We start from the raw sequence: 17007 nt of genomic DNA, 5'->3' as shown, positions 1-17007 counted from the left end.
CGGACCGTGCACCAGATTTATTATAGCGACTACACAGAATTGTGTCGCACAGTCTATGTTAAAATTTCACCAAAAAAAAAAATTGGTGCACACCTCCCGAACAGTGTCGGGGGTGCCACATTCATGAAGACCGTGCGCCAATTTTGATTAATCTGGCGCCCTCTGCACACTCCACACACAAACTGCACATAGTACAAACTGCACTACTTTTGATAAATGTGGCCCATTGTATTGGATCTATGTATGGGTTAGGATAGTCCTTCTTTTGACTTCCATAGTAAAGCAAAAGCTATGGATATAACTTTAATGTAGAATATAAACAGAACACTGTCAATTTTGTAATCCTCCTGTAATTGATTTCTGTGTGAAAAATACCATGACGAACTGGAAGTGAAAATTACACAACTCCCTGGTAGTTGGCCTTTGTAAATTGCTTTTTTCCCTATTCCTGGATTATTCAGGAAGATGGTTCCCAGTGGAGAACACCTTAGTTCACTGTAATTTCATTAGTAGCTGAAAAGATTGTTAGGTGGATGATATTTAAAGAATAAGCAATTGTGCAGTATGTGGATAATAGAACATTTTACTCACATGGCCTTTTATGCACGTTAATCCATCCTGTCCATTTCATCTAATGAAATCCTTCAAAATATGGGTCATAACGTTTAGAAAAAAGCCTTCTTAAGGACAATCTAATAACAATATAAAATTATCTAAAGGTGCGGTACAGGGATGTTTCTAATGAACTTTTAATACCTTGGGCTGTGGCGAGGACAAGGGGACATCGTCTAGGCCTAGAGGAGAGGAGGTTCTACCATTGCCATAGACAGGGGGCATCCTCTACACCTAAAGCAGTGGAGGTTCATCCATCGCCATAGACAGGGGCATCCTCTACACCCAAAGGAGAGGCGATTTTACCAGCACCATAGACAGGGGGCATCCTCTACACCTAGAGGAGAGGCGGTTCTACCATCTCCATAGACAAGGGGCATCCACTACACCTAGAGGAGAGGAGGTTCATCCATCACCATAGATAGGGGCATCCTCTACACCTAGGGGAGAGATGGTTCTACCATTGCCATAGACAGGGGGCATCCTCTACACCTAGAGGAGAGGAGGTTCATCCATCGCCATAGACAGGAGCATCCTCTACACCCAAAGGAGAGGCGGTTCTACCATCACCATAGACAGGGGGCATCCTCTACACGTAGAGGAGAGGCGGTTCTACCATCTCCATAGACAGGGGGAATTCACTACACCTAGAGGAGAGGCAGTTCTACCATCTCCATAGACAGGGGGCTTCCACTACACCTAGAGGAGAGGTGGTTCTACCTTTACCATAGACATGGGCATCCTCTACACCTAAAGGAGAGGCGGTTCTACCATCACCATAGACAGGGGCATCCTCTACACCTAGAGGAGAGGAGGTTCATCCATCGCCATAGACAGAGGCATCCTCTACACCTAGGGGAGAGATGGTTCTACCATTGCCATAGACAGGGGTATTCTCTACGCCTAGAGGAGAGGCGGTTCTACCATCTCCATAGACAGGGGGCATCCACTACACCTAGAGGAAAGGCGGTTCTACCATCTCCATAGACAGGGGGCATCCACTTCACCTAGAGGAGAGGTGGTTCTACCATTACCATAGACATGGGCATCCTCTACACCTAAAGGAGAGGCGGTTCTACCATCACCATAGACAGGGGGCATCCTCTGCACCTAGAGGAGAGGCGGTTCTACCATCTCCATAGACAGGGGGCATCCACTACACATAGAGGAGAGGCGGTTCTACCATCTCCACAGACAGGGGGCATCCACTACACCTAGAGGAGAGGTGGTTCTACCATTACCATAGACATGGGCATCCTCTACACCTAAAGGAGAGGCGGTTCTACCATCACCATACACATGGGCATCCTCTACACCTAAAGGAGAGGCGGTTCTGCCATCACCATAGACAGGGACATCCTCTACACCTAGAGGAGAGGAGGTTCATCCTTCGCCATAGACAGGGGCATCCTCTACACCTAGAGGAGAGATGGTTCTACCATTGCCATAGACAGGGGACATCCTCTACACCTAGAGGAGAGGCGGTTCTACCATCTCCATAGACAGGGGGCATCCACTACACCTAGAGGAGAGGCAGTTCTACCATTACCATAGACAAGGGGCATCCACTACACCTAGAGGAGAGGAGGTTCATCCATCGCCATAGACAGGGGCATCCTCTACACCTAGGTGAGAGATGGTTCTACCATCACCATATACAATGGGCATCCTCTACACCTAGAGGAGAGGCGGTTCTACCATCACCATAGACAGGGGGCATCCTCTACACCTAGAGGAGAGGTGGTTCTACCATAATAATAGACAGGGGCATCCTCTACACCTAGAGGAGAGGTGGTTCCACCATCACCATAGACAGGGGATCCTCTACACCTAGAAGAGCGATGGTTCTACCATCACCATATACAGGGGGCATCCTCTACACCTAGAGGAGAGGTGGTTCCACCATCCCCATAGACAAGGGATCCTCTACATCTAGAGGAGAGATGGTTCTACCATCACCATAGACAGGGGGCATCCTCTACACCTAGAGGAGAGATGGATCTACCATTACCATATACAGGGGGCATCCTCTACATCTAGAGAAGAGGCGGTTCTACCATCACAATAAACAGGGGGCATCCTCTACACCTAGAGGGAAGGTGGTTCTACCATCGCCATAGACAAGGGACATCCTCTAGGCCTAGAGGAGAGGCGTTTCTACCATCACCATAGACAGGAGACATCCTTTATGCCCAGGTGCATAACTAGGAGAGGCTGGACCCCATAGCAGACTTCTGAATTGGGCCCCCCTTTCCCCTTTGCCAGGCAGTCTTCTTATCCCAGAGGGTGGAGGGCACACATCTGTCCCGGTAACTGCAGACCCCATGAGGGAGTAGATGGCAGGAATCTAGAGATGAGAGATTCCTAGTCCTGTCGTCGCCCTCCCCTGAAATTTCTTATCTGAGTTCCTGAGTCATTGGCGCACTGTAAAAGATTTCACTGTTATATAAATATTGTGATGTACAATGTGCAGCCTAATTTGTATATAATGGTGCACATTAACCATTCTTCAGTGTCTCAGGTCGGATGCCGGGGCCCCCTGATACTGTGGGCCCCATAGCAGCCGCTATGGCTGCTACCGCTGTAGTTACACCCCTGCTTACGCCTAGAGGAGAGGCGGATCTACCATCGCCATAGACATTCTACTGATACTATGATTATGGTGTAGCCAGATATATGTCCCCATTACATTTAAGTGAATGAGCCCTAAGCTGATGGAGTCTCATCACACAGCATCAGTCCTATCTAAGAGCAGGTCAAATACAATACTTCGTACTGCAGAGTGTAAGGGAGGCAAGGGAGGCATAAAACTGCATCTCTCATGAATACACTTCGGCACACAGCAGGCACATATGACAGATGCCATGGGTCGGGGTAATTTTATAACTGCAGTTTATTATTGTAGGGATGTACTTATTCTTCTGCACTCTTGGGGGGACATTAATCATAGTGGGGCAGATTTATCAAGCTGTCTAAAAGTCAGATTACCTAGCGTCGCTTTTGCACAATAAAGTAATAGCTTGTACAATGTCCGGACTACATTGTGTTTTAAGTGCAGAGACTAAAAGTTACAGATATGTAAAAAAAAAAACATTTCTTGCTCAAATGAGTCTTTTTTATTATAATGTATGAGAAATGGAGTCTGATAACATTTCAGATCTGCACATTAAGATTGACAATAATTTCACTCAAAAATATGATCCCATAGAAAATGATGAAGTCGTTACTTGAGAAATTTTTACATTTTAAAACTGCTCTGAAGTATTTTTTTTATGTTGCATAGAGTTAATTTTTCATTTGGGAAGCGAAGACCTTTGTTACCAGTAATGAAAAGGGAGGTTTTTATCGAGTGCACCTGCTCAGAGTAGGCGTATTTTTGCAACTTTTTTGGCGCAAAATAGTGATATATGCCGTACAAACATCTGCAGAACACCTTTTCACTATGTCAGTTAAGGGGCAGACACTCAAAACCACTAAGTGCCGGACTTTAGTTTACACCTAAAAAAGTTGCTAATTAGAGACAAATTTGATGACTGTGCCAAAAAATTGTGCAAAAAGACGGCAAAAACAGTTAAAAAAATTATGATAAATGTCCCCCATGGGCCTTAGAAAGGGCAGTAAGTAAATCCTTTGTAGAACTATGATTTTGGAGGGGCATACAGGGAAACGAAGGTTGATATGGAGGAAAAGTGTCTTCCGCGCAAGCTAAAAATGGACACAAATGACCTGGGGTGAGATGTATTGTACTGCTACAAAATTCTTGCTAACGTTCGAATGAACATTGGACAATGAACAGTTAGTCTTGTGCAATATTCCCAATTTACCACTTAATGAACAACATAATATTTCTATTTGCATGTATTTTAATAAGCAATATATGCTTTTATTATTTTAAGGGCTGTTATTGCGTGGACACATGGTTATCTCACAATGAGGCTAATTGAAAGACTTAATAGTCAGATCAATAAATGTGTTCTATTTCTATTGCAGTACTGGATTAATGAATACACCTCAACGCTGGGCATTGGAGTATTTCATTCAGGGATAGAAATCTATGGTAGAGGTAAGATGAAGATCGTATTATTAATTATTGCCCTTTTATTGTCATTTCTGTATATTTGTTCCTTCTCTTTTTACTTTTCACTTGAAGTATTAAAAAAATCAATGTTTCATTTCCTTCTCTGACAAGTCCCAATTTTGCCTCTGTACTGTACTAAGATACTCGTGCCTTTAACTCTTTCACTCCCTGACCGTTTTTTTCACTTTTTACATTTTTAAAACATTTTTTATACCCTTCAGCCCATCTCTGACGACCATAACCTTTTTATACTTTGTGTACAGAGGTAAGACTGACGACTGATGAGGTTTTTCTTTTGTTATAGCTGTCATTATGTGGGATAATAGTCTTTATATTTCAGTAGATTTTTGGATGCAGGGACACCTAACATGTTTATTTATTTCATTTTATGTGCACTCTACAGAAAGGTTGGTGATTCGAATTAAAATTAAAATTATTTTTGAAACTTTTTTTCTCAGGTCCCCTAAAAAAATGGGTTAGCAGCCAGCCCCAGTCGTACTTGTTAGAAGCAGATGCCTGCTGGATAATACAGCAGGCACCCACAGTGTATAAAGTGGGATCATCTCCCACTTATACACTAGTATATCATGCTGTCAGGAAGGGGCAAAATTAGGGTGGAATGAACATGTTGTTAAATGTAACCAGCCAAGTTTTCATTCCAGTAAATGTGATAAATCAAATACAGTTTCCTGCTACAATCACAGCAATTCGATTTCATCTGTGTACGCATACACTACAGCTAAGAAGTAAGTGGGAAAGTAGGTGTGCGAAGCCTGGAGAGGTGATGTAGACAGTTAGATATGGGACAAGCCCATTAATCCATTCCTAACTTCTTTCAACATGATATTGGCTAAGGAACAGAACCAACACTGGTTTTTAGTAGCTTGAAGAGTCTGTTATTAGATATAGCTTCAAACACACATTTTTAAAGGAAACCCTCCACCACGAATCTACCTATAAAGGTAGATCGGGTGGTAGGTAGATCTATAGGACGTGAGGATAGCCCTTTTAAGGGCTAATCCTCACGTCCCCGCACTTTTTTGATAACTTTTATTATCAGAATATGTACATTTTCTAAAGAGGCTACTGGGGCATGGAGTAGCTGGAGCTGAGCGCCCTCGTCCGACAAACCTGCTGTCTGCGCATGCGCAGAACATCAGGCCCGCGTCTGTGCAGCTCCGGCTTCGGAGCTGGATCAGGCTGCTTCACTATCACACCTTATATCACATGTTATACACACCTCACAGGTTGTCCCAGGGAGTTGACCTTTCATCAGCCTCTCCCTCTACTTTTCTTGCACACACCACCTCCTGGAGACCTGCCAGGCTGTAAACCCATCCTCTGGTCCCAATACCAAGCATTGTGACCACAGCATGACCAAGGCCGCACTAGCCAGCCACTCTGGTATTCTGGGTTCCTTGCTGTCTACAGCCACCGAAGAAAGGTTAGGCCCCCGTGGGGGATGTTGCAGATTGAAAAGTTGAATATTTTGCTATGGTAGGTGCTTCACTTGCCTTGTCAAGTCTCTCTTATAATAAGGCTGCCTTCTTAAGGAAATCTGCCTGAAAGTCACAGACACTATCCCCCATTGTTTCAGTTAAGGGCAGTAAATAGGGGCGTGTCTGTGACTTAGAGGAAATGTTCCACAATAAGTCAGTAGTTGTTTTAGGAGAGACCTAATGAGGCAAGAAAAGCATGACGACCCACCGTAACAATATAGCCCTTTTTATAGTCACCAGATTTGGCTATTATCAATGTCTGGGGATAAATGATAATGGTCACTCCTTCCTGCACTTAAGAACAAAATGTTACCGGAGGATGGATAATGTACGATAATATTGTCTTGTGTTTTGTAAATTCTTTGATTTTTGATTTAATAAACACAAGAGACAGAAATGAAAAGGGAATATGGGTCACATAAAGTCATGCAATGTACGGCAAAATTTGGTTAAACAGCAGTAAATGTGTCTTCATTAGAGATGAGCGAACATGCTCGTCCGAGCTTGATGCTCGGTCGAGCATTAGGGTACTCGAAACTGCTCGTTACTCGGACGAATACTTTGCCCGCTCGAGAAAATGGCAGCTCCCGCCGTTTTGCTTTTTGGCGGCCAGAAACAGAGCCAATCACAAGCCAGGAGACTCTGCACTCCACCCAGCATGACGTGGTACCCTTACACGTCGATAGCAGTGGTTGGCTGGCCAGATCAGGTGACCCTGGGATAGACTAGCCACTGGCCGCGCTGCTCGGATCATTCTGTCTCTGGATGCCGCTAGGGAGAGAGCTGCTGCTGGTCAGGGAAAGCGTTAGGGTGTTCTATTAGCTTACTGTTAGGCAGGAGTGATTCTCAAAGAACCCAACAGCCCTTCTTAGGGCTACAATAACGTTCTACTTTTTTTATTTTAATTTGCATCTTTTACCATTTTGTGAGGAATTAGCAGGGGGACTTGCTACCGTTGTGTTTAGCTCTTAGTGGCACACATATCCATAGCAAAGACCGAAGTGGGAAAATTCAGTAGGGGTTGGATTTCTATTAGGCAATAACTCAGTGTCATCTCATCTGGCATAGTAGTGTGCTTCCTTTGATACTTGGCTAGAAAATAGCCATAGGAGAATACAAACAGCTTCTTGAAGCCTACAGTAGCGTTCTATATATTTGATTTCTGGTTGATCTGCTGGTGGCTGTAGTTTCTGCAGTGCATGTACTTGCCAATTCTGAGCAATTTGTAGTGAGACTTGCGACCGCTGTGTTCTGCGCTTAGTGGCGCACATATCCATAGCAAAGGCCGAAGTGGCAAAATTCAGTAGGGGTTGGATTTCTATTAGGCAATAACTCAGTGTCATCTCATCTGGCATAGTAGTGTGCTTCCTTTGATACTTGGCTAGAAAATAGCCATAGGAGAATACAAACAGCTTCTTGAAGCCTACAGTAGCGTTCTATATATTTGATTTCTGGTTGATCTGCTGGTGGCTGTAGTTTCTGCAGTGCATGTACTTGCCAATTCTGAGCAATTTGTAGTGAGACTTGCGACCGCTGTGTTCTGCGCTTAGTGGCGCACATATCCATAGCAAAGGCCGAAGTGGCAAAATTCAGTAGGGGTTGGATTTCTATTAGGCAATAACTCAGTGTCATCTCATCTGGCATAGTAGTGTGCTTCCTTTGATACTTGGCTAGAAAATAGCCATAGGAGAATACAAACAGCTTCTTGAAGCCTACAGTAGCGTTCTATATATTTGATTTCTGGTTGATCTGCTGGTGGCTGTAGTTTCTGCAGTGCATGTACTTGCCAATTCTGAGCAATTTGTAGTGAGACTTGCGACCGCTGTGTTCTGCGCTTAGTGGCGCACATATCCATAGCAAAGGCCGAAGTGGCAAAATTCAGTAGGGGTTGGATTTCTATTAGGCACTAACTCAGTGTCATCTCATCTGGCATAGTAGTGTGCTTCCTTTGATACTTGGCTAGAAAATAGCCATAGCAATAGGATAGGATTGTTTGGTTTTAAAAACTCAAAAAAAAACAAAAAACACAAAAAAAAAAAAAAAAACACAAAAAAACACAAAAAAAAAACAAAAAGAAGTAAAAAAAAAAAAAAAGTTATAACTCTCATTTTAAAAATGTTTAACCCGAGGGCTAGGGGTAGAGGACGAGGGCGGGGACGTGGGCGTCCAACTACTGCAGGGGTCAGAGGCCGTGGTCCTGGGCGGGGTGAGACACCACCTGCTGATGAGGGAGCAGGGGAACGCCGCAGAGCTACACTCCCTAGGTTCATGTCTGAAGTTACTGGGACTCGTGGTAGAGCACTGTTGAGGCCAGAACAGTGCGAACAGGTGATGTCGTGGATTGCTGACAATGCTTCGAGCAATTTGTCCACCACCAGTCAGTCTTCCACGCAGTCCACCCATGTCACCGAAATCCCCACTCCTCCAGCTCCTGCACCTCAGCCTCCTCCCCCCCAGTCTGCCCCCTCCCAGGAAAATTTGCCATTTGAACCGGCATACTCTGAGGAACTGTTTTCTGGACCCTTCCCACAGTCACAAACCACTTGTCCGGTTGCTGCTGAGCAATTTTCCGATGCCCAGGTTTTCCACCAGTCACAGTCTGTGGGTGATGATGACCTTCTTGACGTAGTGGAAGTGTGTAAAGAGGTGTCCGACGATGAGGAGACACGGTTGTCAGACAGTGGGGAAGTTGTTGTCAGGGCAGGAAGTCCGAGGGGGGAGCAGACTGAGGGATCGGAGGATGATGAGGTGACAGACCCAAGCTGGGTTGAGAGGCCGGGTGAACACAGTGCTTCTGAGACGGAGGAGAGTCCTCGACCTGAACAGGTTGGAAGAGGCAGTGGTGGGGCCAGACGGAGAGGCAGGGCCAGAGCTGGTGCATCAGCGCCACTGTCAACTAGTGAAGCTCCCGTGGTGAGGGCTCTTGCGGCGAGGGCTAGATCTTCAGAAGTGTGGAGGTTCTTTAAGGAAACACCGGATGACCGACGGACTGTGGTGTGCAACATTTGCCAAACCAGGCTCAGCAGGGGTTCCACCACTACTAGCTTAACTACCACCAGTATGCGCAGGCATATGAATGCTAAGCACCCCACTCAGTGGCAACAAGCCTGTTCACCTCCGGCCGTGCACACCACTGCTCCTTCCCCTGTGTCAGCTGCTAGTCAGCCCCCTGCCCAGGACCCTGGCACAAAAACCCCATCGTCGCCTCCACGATCCTCCACAGCATCCACCAGCGTTCAGCTCTCCATACCCCAGACGCTGGAGCGGAAACGCAAATATAGTGCAACCCACCCGCACGCCCAAGCCCTTAATGTGCACATCTCCAGATTGCTTAGCCTGGAGATGCTGCCCTATAGGCTAGTAGAGACCGAGGCCTTTCGCAACCTCATGGCGGCGGCCGCCCCTCGGTATTCGGTCCCCAGCCGCCACTACTTTTCCCGATGTGCCGTCCCAGCCCTGCACCAGCACGTGTCAGACAACATCATCCGTGCCCTGACCAACGCCGTTTCTGACAAGGTCCACCTGACCACGGACACGTGGACGCGTGCTGCCGGGCAGGGCCACTATATATCGCTGACGGCACATTGGGTTAACTTGGTGGAGGCTGGGACCGAGTCTGACCCTGGGGCTGCTCATATACTGCCGACGCCGAGGATTGCGGGGCCTACCTCGGTCCAGGTGTTTCAGGCCTACTATGCCTCCTCCTCCTCCCACCCCTCCTCCACCTCCTCCTCCGAACTACCATCCGTGGGCACAGCGCCATCAGTCGGTAGCTCTAGGCACAGCAGCAGTGCCGTCGCTAAGCGACAGCAGGCGGTGCTCAAACTGCTGAGCCTAGGCGACAAAAGGCACACCGCCCAAGAGCTATTACAGGGCATCACGGCGCAGACTGATCTGTGGCTGGCACCGCTGAACCTCAAGCCGGGAATGGTTGTGTGTGACAACGGCCGTAACCTGGTGGCGGCTCTGCAACTCGGCAGACTGACACATGTGCCATGCCTGGCCCATGTGTTAAATCTGATAGTGCAGCGTTTCCTCAAGACATACCCCAATCTGTCTGATTTGCTCACGAAGGTGCGCCGCATCTGTGCGCATTTCAGGAAGTCCAGCCCAGATGCTGCCACTCTCAGGGCAGCGCAGCGCCGCCTCCAACTGCCCGCTCACCGACTGTTGTGCGACGTGCCCACGAGGTGGAATTCAACACTGACCATGTTATCCAGAGTTTACCAGCAGCGCAGAGCGATTGTAGACTGCCAGATGTCAACTTCCACCAGAACTGGTAGTCAGGTCAGTCAGCTTCCTCAAGTCTACAATGAGGAGTGGACGTGGATGTCTGATATCTGTCAGGTGCTGAGTAACTTTGAGGAGTCAACACAGATGGTCAGTGGCGATGCCGCCATCATCAGCCTCACCATCCCGCTGCTTGGCCTGTTGAAAAACTCTCTGGTCAGCATGAAGTCGGAAGCTTTGCGCTCGTCACAAGAGACGGGGGAAGAATATTCCCTTGTTGATAGCCAAAGCACCCTGAGGTCTGTTTCTCAGCGCATATCGGAGGAGGTGGAGGTGGAGGAGGATGAGGAGGAAGAGGAGGAGAATGTTGGCGAGACACAAGAGGGGACCATTGTTGAGTCCTTCACTGTTCAGCGTGTATGGGCAGAAGAAGAGGAGTTGGAGGAGTTGGAGGAGGAGGAAATGGACAGTCAGGCCAGTGAGGGGAGTGAATTCTTACGCGTTGGTACTCTGGCGCATATGGCAGATTTCATGCTAGGCTGCCTATCCCGTGACCCTCGCGTTCAAAGAATTTATTCCAGCACCGATTACTGGGTGTTCACTCTCCTGGACCCACGGTACAAGCAAAATCTTTCCACTCTCATCCCTGCAGAGGAAAGGAGTGTGAGAATGCATGAATACCAGCAGGCCCTGGTGCACAAGCTGAAACAGTATTTCCCTTCTGACAGCGCTAGCGGCAGAGTGCGTAGTTCTGCGGGACAAGTAGCGAGGGAGAGTAGGCGAGCAGGCAGCTTGTCCAGCACTGGCAAGGGTACGCTTTACAAGGCTTTTGCCAGCTTTATGTCACCCCAGCAAGACACTGTCACCTGTCCCCAGTCTCGGCAGAGTAGGGCTGATCTTTACAGAAAGATGGTGAGGGAGTACGTAGCTGACCATACCATCGTCCTAAATGATCACACAGCTCCCTACAACTACTGGGTTTCAAAGCTGGACATGTGGCACGAACTGGCGCTGTACGCCTTGGAGGTTCTTGCCTGCCCTGCCGCTAGCGTCTTGTCCGAGCGGGTTTTCAGTGCAGCTGGTGGCATCATCACCGATAAGCGTACACGCCTGTCGACTGACAGCGCTGACAGGCTGACGCTTATTAAAATGAATAAAGGCTGGATTTCTCAGAATTTCCAATCTCCACCAGGTGAAGGAAGCTCAACCTGAATAATTGATCCACTCCTCCTCCTCCTCCTCCTCATTTTCCTCCTTCTCCTCCTCTTTGTACAGTAAAGCAGAGGAAAATGGCTATTTTTTGACAGGGCCCACTGGCTCTTGCTATAGTACTTCATGCATTTAATTTTTCTGGAGGGCCACCTACCCGGTCCTCTGTTTGAAACAATTTTTGTGAGTGCCACATACAGGCACTCAATCTATTCCATTTTTCTGGAGGGCCACCTACCCGGTCCTCTGTTTTAAAAAATTTTTGGGACTGCCACATACAGGCAGTCAATCTATTCCATTTTACTGGAGGGCCACCTACCTGCTCCTCTGGTTTGAAACATTTTTGGGACTGCCACATACAGGCACTCAATCTATTCCATTTTACTGCAGGGCCACCTACCTGCTCCTCTGGTTTGAACAATTTTTGGGACTGCCACATACAGGCACTCAATCTATTCCATTTTACTGGAGGGCCACCTACCTGCTCCTCTGGTTTGAAACATTTTTGGGACTGCCACATACAGGCACTCAATCTATTCCATTTTACTGCAGGGCCACCTACCTGCTCCTCTGGTTTGAACAATTTTTGGGACTGCCACATACAGGCACTCAATCTATTCCATTTTACTGGAGGGCCACCTACCTGCTCCTCTGGTTTGAAGAATTTTTGGGACTGCCACATACAGGCACTCAATCTATTCCATTTTACTGCAGGGCCACCTACCTGCTCCTCTGGTTTGAACAATTTTTGGGACTGCCACATACAGGCACTCAATCTATTCCATTTTACTGCAGGGCCACCTACCTGCTCCTCTGGTTTGAACAATTTTTGGGACTGCCACATACAGGCACTCAATCTATTCCATTTTACTGGAGGGCCACCTACCTGCTCCTCTGGTTTGAAGAATTTTTGGGACTGCCACATACAGGCACTCAATCTATTCCATTTTACTGGAGGGCCACCTACCTGCTCCTCTGGTTTGAAACATTTTTGGGACTGCCACATACAGGCACTCAATCTATCCCATTTTACTGGAGGGCCACCTACCTGCTCCTCTGGTTTGAAAAATGTTTGGGACTGCCACATACAGGCACTATCCAAATTAAATTGTCTCCATAGCAGCCTCCACACGTTGTCTCCATTGCTACCTCCAAAAGTCGTCCATATAGCTGCCTCCATACATCGTCCCTTTATCAAACGAGGTGTGTCAGGCAGAAATTTGGGTTGTTTTCATGGATTCCACATCAAAGTTGTTAACTTTGTCGCCACCCTGCTGTGTTATCCACAAAATATACTGGCAAACTTTTACCATTTAGGGATATTATTTCAGCGCTTCTTGCGCATCTGTTTACATTCCCCTCACCCGGCATATCCTAAACTTATAAGAACGCTACTACACTTGATCTTATACAAAAGGTTCTTAGAAGTGCTGTTTGGGGAGTAGCCTAGAGACAGGGGCTTGGATTGGCGAAAGCTCGCCTGGCAGCGGAACGCCAGCTCCATGCGCATCATGCGCTTCTTGCGCATCTGTTTACATTCCCCTCACCCGCCATATCCCAAACTTATAAGAACGCTACTACACTTAACTTGGTGCAGGCTGGGACCGAGTCTGACCCTGGGGCTGGTCATATACTGCCGACGCAGAGAATTGCGGGGCCTACCTCGGTCCAGGTCTCAAAGGCCTACTATACCTCCTCCCACCCCTCCTCCACCTCCTCCTCCTCCGAATTACCATCCGTGGGCATGGCGCCATCAGTCGGTAGCTCTAGGCACAGCAGCAGTGCCGTCGCTAAGCGACAGCAGGCGGTGCTGAAACTGCTGAGCCTAGGCGATAAAAGGCACACCGCCCAAGAGCTATTACAGGGCATTCCACATCAAAGTTGTTAACTTTGTCGCCACCCTGCTGTGTAATCCACAAAATATACTTGCAAACTTTTACCATTTAGGGATATTATTTCAGCGCTTCTTGCGCATCTGTTTACATTCCCCTCACCCGCCATATCCTAAACTTATAAGAACGCTACTACACTTGATCTTATACAAAAGGTTCTTAGAAGTGCTGTTTGGGGAGTAGCCTATAGACAGGGGCTTGGATTGGCGAAAGCTCGCCTGGCAGCGGAGCGCTAGCTCCATGCCAAGATCCAACTAACATAGTTTTAACTGCAGCACCTTTAATCTACTACTAGTTCACTGCCTCCATACATGGTCCCCTTATCAAACGAGCTGTGTCAGGCAGAATTTTGGGTTGTTTTCATGGCTTCCATGTTAACTTTGTCGCCACCCTGCTGTGTAATCCACAAAATATACTGGCAAACTTTTATCATGTACCGATATTATTTGAGCGCTTCTTGCTCACCTCCTTTGGTTCCTCTCTGCCACCCATTGGTTTGAAGCCTGAGTCCATTTAGGGTATGTCGCCATGACACTCTCTAGCCTGCTGCCGCTGCCTCTGCATGCCGTCCCCTATAGTGTCAGGGTCAATTATTGGATGTTTTAGATGCTATCTAGCTTCATTCTGTCACTCTGTCATGGCCATGCTGTTGCCCATAATTTTGGCATAATGGTGCGATTAGGCAGCCTCAGAGGCATCCATGCATGCTGCCCCTGCTGTTTCCTGTCCATTTCCGTGGTGTTTCCATCCTTTTCTGAGGTTCCCAGGTGTTTGGCCAAGCTTCCCTGTGCAGAGCCTTGGTCCCCTTGAAAAATGCTCGAGTCTCCCATTGACTTCAATGGGGTTCGTTATTCGAGACGAGCACTCGAGCATCGGGAAAAGTTCGTCTCGAATAACGAGTACCCGAGCATTTTAGTGTTCGCTCATCTCTAGTCTTCATCTTATACATAATTCTATAAAAGTGAGAAATAAATGAATCTCAGAGCTACACGTTACCCAATGTCCCCTCCGCCTGCTGCCCAGCCGCCCCCGCGAATCTATATTCACCTTCTCTGCTGTTTTCCAAATGTCAAGTCAGTGACATTGTAAAATAATTACACCTCTCCCGAGTCATTTATTCAATGGTGCTGACATAAATTGTGCTTGTGTTCTCTGCCGTGCCCCTGAATTCAGGGCGATTTGTTTGTGTCCTTTTTATGGTACACGGGACTGGTAAAGGTCAGACAGGGTCCCCGACATGAATGTGACATGAAATCTGAACGATAACATTGAAGAAAAAGCTCCTGTTTATATTTTATGTGATCTTTTAATCAACACAAAAGCTTATTCCTTAAAGGGATCCACCCAAAGTCAACCATATACAGGCAGTCCCCGGGTTACGTACAGGATAGGTTCCATTGGTTTGTACTTAAATTGAATTTTTATGTAAGTCGAAACTGTATATTTTATAATTGAAGGTCCAGACAAAAAAATTTTTTTGCCCCAGTGACAATTGGAGTTTCCAAATTTTTTACTGTAATTGGACCAAGGATTATCAATTAAGCTTCATTACAGACACCTTACAGCTGATCATTGCAGTCTGGGACTAAAGAAAAGCATCCACAGAGCTTCACCAGAGATCACAGTGGGCAAAGGGGTCCGTCTTTAACTATGAGCCGTCTGTAAGTTGGGTGTCCTTAAGTAGGGGACCATCTGTATCGGTAATCAGCTTGTATCTCATGAAGTGGAAAGATTATATAGACCATAGCAGGTGGTCCAGGACCCTAAAGGCCCCATCCCCCCTTCTAGTTGCACTGCTTAAAGGCACATTCCCATCTTATTTCTTTATGACTTACTGAAGTGGTTAATATAAATTAATATTTGGATACAGTGCAATGGCATTCAGTAAACATTGTTGCATTGCCATAGTATGACAATCATCAATGGGATTACAACTCCAATAGTTTTTTTGACATTGGACCTGCATCTTTCAAGGATTCCCAATCGTTCTTGGTTTCAGTCTTTTACCTCGTGGTGAAGTCTCAGCAAATGGGGCTTATTGATTAAGGGTCCGCGGATCGCACTTTCGTCAGATTTTCCTACGTTTTTGGGATTTGCGCTGCTGTGACAGATATTTAACTGGGGATTGTGTCGCTCGCGATTGGATTGTGGCGCAGTTGCGCTGGCTTTCATGCAACAGAAATTGGGAGCGTGCCATTGGATGATCCAACAGATTCGGACTAAGCGCTGGATTTAACTTTCAAATTTTGTCGCAAGATCAAGCACTTACATGCACCGGGAAGAAGATGGTGAACTCCGGCGGACCTGATCAGGGAAGCAACACATGCAGGATATCGGGAGCACGATCTTAGTGAATCGCGGCACAGTGCATTCCGGTTGGACAATACACTTTCGGGGAACACGTCAGGACAGGTAAGTAAATGTGCCCCAATGTCTTCCAGACCTGACCTTGACTTCTTCTGTCACTTTGTTTCTCATATATCCGCTATTCATCGTACCTCTGGAATTACATCAACCTTACCTTTCAGTGATTTTTGTCAAAATGCAGGTGCCATTGCAGAGTACCGTGCCTCTATTATATTTAAAGGGAATTTACTAACCCTAGTAACAGTAGCAGCGTGTAAAGCATTTGGTTCAGCTTTTCATTGCCTTTTCAATTTCCAGTGATTCCTCTGATATTTCATAAAATTATTTATGGAAAACAAAGCAACTAAAACACTTTTTATCTTCAAAAATTGTACTTATTTAGTCAAATATGACTTTGATTTTGACTTATTTAGTCAGATTTGTTGACACTTTACTGACACAGAGATAATGGCTCTTTTAAATGTCCCCGGGTTATGTACAAGATAGGTTCTATATGTTTGTTCTTAAGTTGAATTTGTATGGAAGTCGGAACTTTATACTTTATAATGGTAACCACAGGAAAAAAATTTTTTTGTCTCTATGACAATTGGATTTTAAAAATGTTGGATTGTTATAAGAACCAGGATTAACAATAAAGCTTCATTACAGACACCTGTGATAACTGTTATAGCTGATTCTTGTAGCCTGGGACTAAAGTACAGTAAGCTACCAACATCCAGAGGTCCGTTTGTAACTAGGGGTCGTCTGTAAGTCAGGTGTTCTTAAGTAGGGGACCACCTGTATATAAATATTTGTAAAAATGGGAAGGGGGTGTTCATTTCATTTTTTTCTAACTTTTTTCACATTTTATTGTAAAACATATTTGATGTTGGGATTAGTGGATCTCATAGACCAGTGACGGCGAACCTTTTAGGGTCCGAGTGCCCAAACTGCAACCCAAAACCCCGCTTATTTATCGCGAGGTGCCTACCAAAAATTAAAGCAGTAACTTATTGTTCCCTGTTCAACAACTTCAAATCATATTGGCCTCCTGAGGACACCAACAGAGTAGAATGATGGGAAATTTGCATAATTTTAGCTTCTTTCCAGTGTCCCTCTGCACACAGAGAATTGTGGGGCC

General features: G+C 46.3%; 1 protein-coding gene across 1 annotated transcript in view; it reads left to right on the top strand.

The window, feature by feature from the left end:
• Nucleotides 1–17007, top strand: part of LOC140069655 (deubiquitinase DESI2-like) — a 90332-nt gene that overhangs the window by 49588 nt on the left and 23737 nt on the right. Inside the window, exon 2 of the mRNA XM_072115589.1 lies at nucleotides 4603–4675. Coding sequence (XP_071971690.1) covers nucleotides 4603–4675 — 73 coding nt within the window. The remainder of the gene's footprint in view (nucleotides 1–4602; nucleotides 4676–17007) is intronic.

The sequence above is a fragment of the Engystomops pustulosus genome, chromosome 7, assembly GCF_040894005.1.
Source record: "Engystomops pustulosus chromosome 7, aEngPut4.maternal, whole genome shotgun sequence".
Classification (NCBI taxonomy): domain Eukaryota; kingdom Metazoa; phylum Chordata; class Amphibia; order Anura; family Leptodactylidae; genus Engystomops; species Engystomops pustulosus.
Note: the sequence above shows the minus strand (reverse complement) of the source record. Positions and strands in the feature narration are given on the sequence as shown.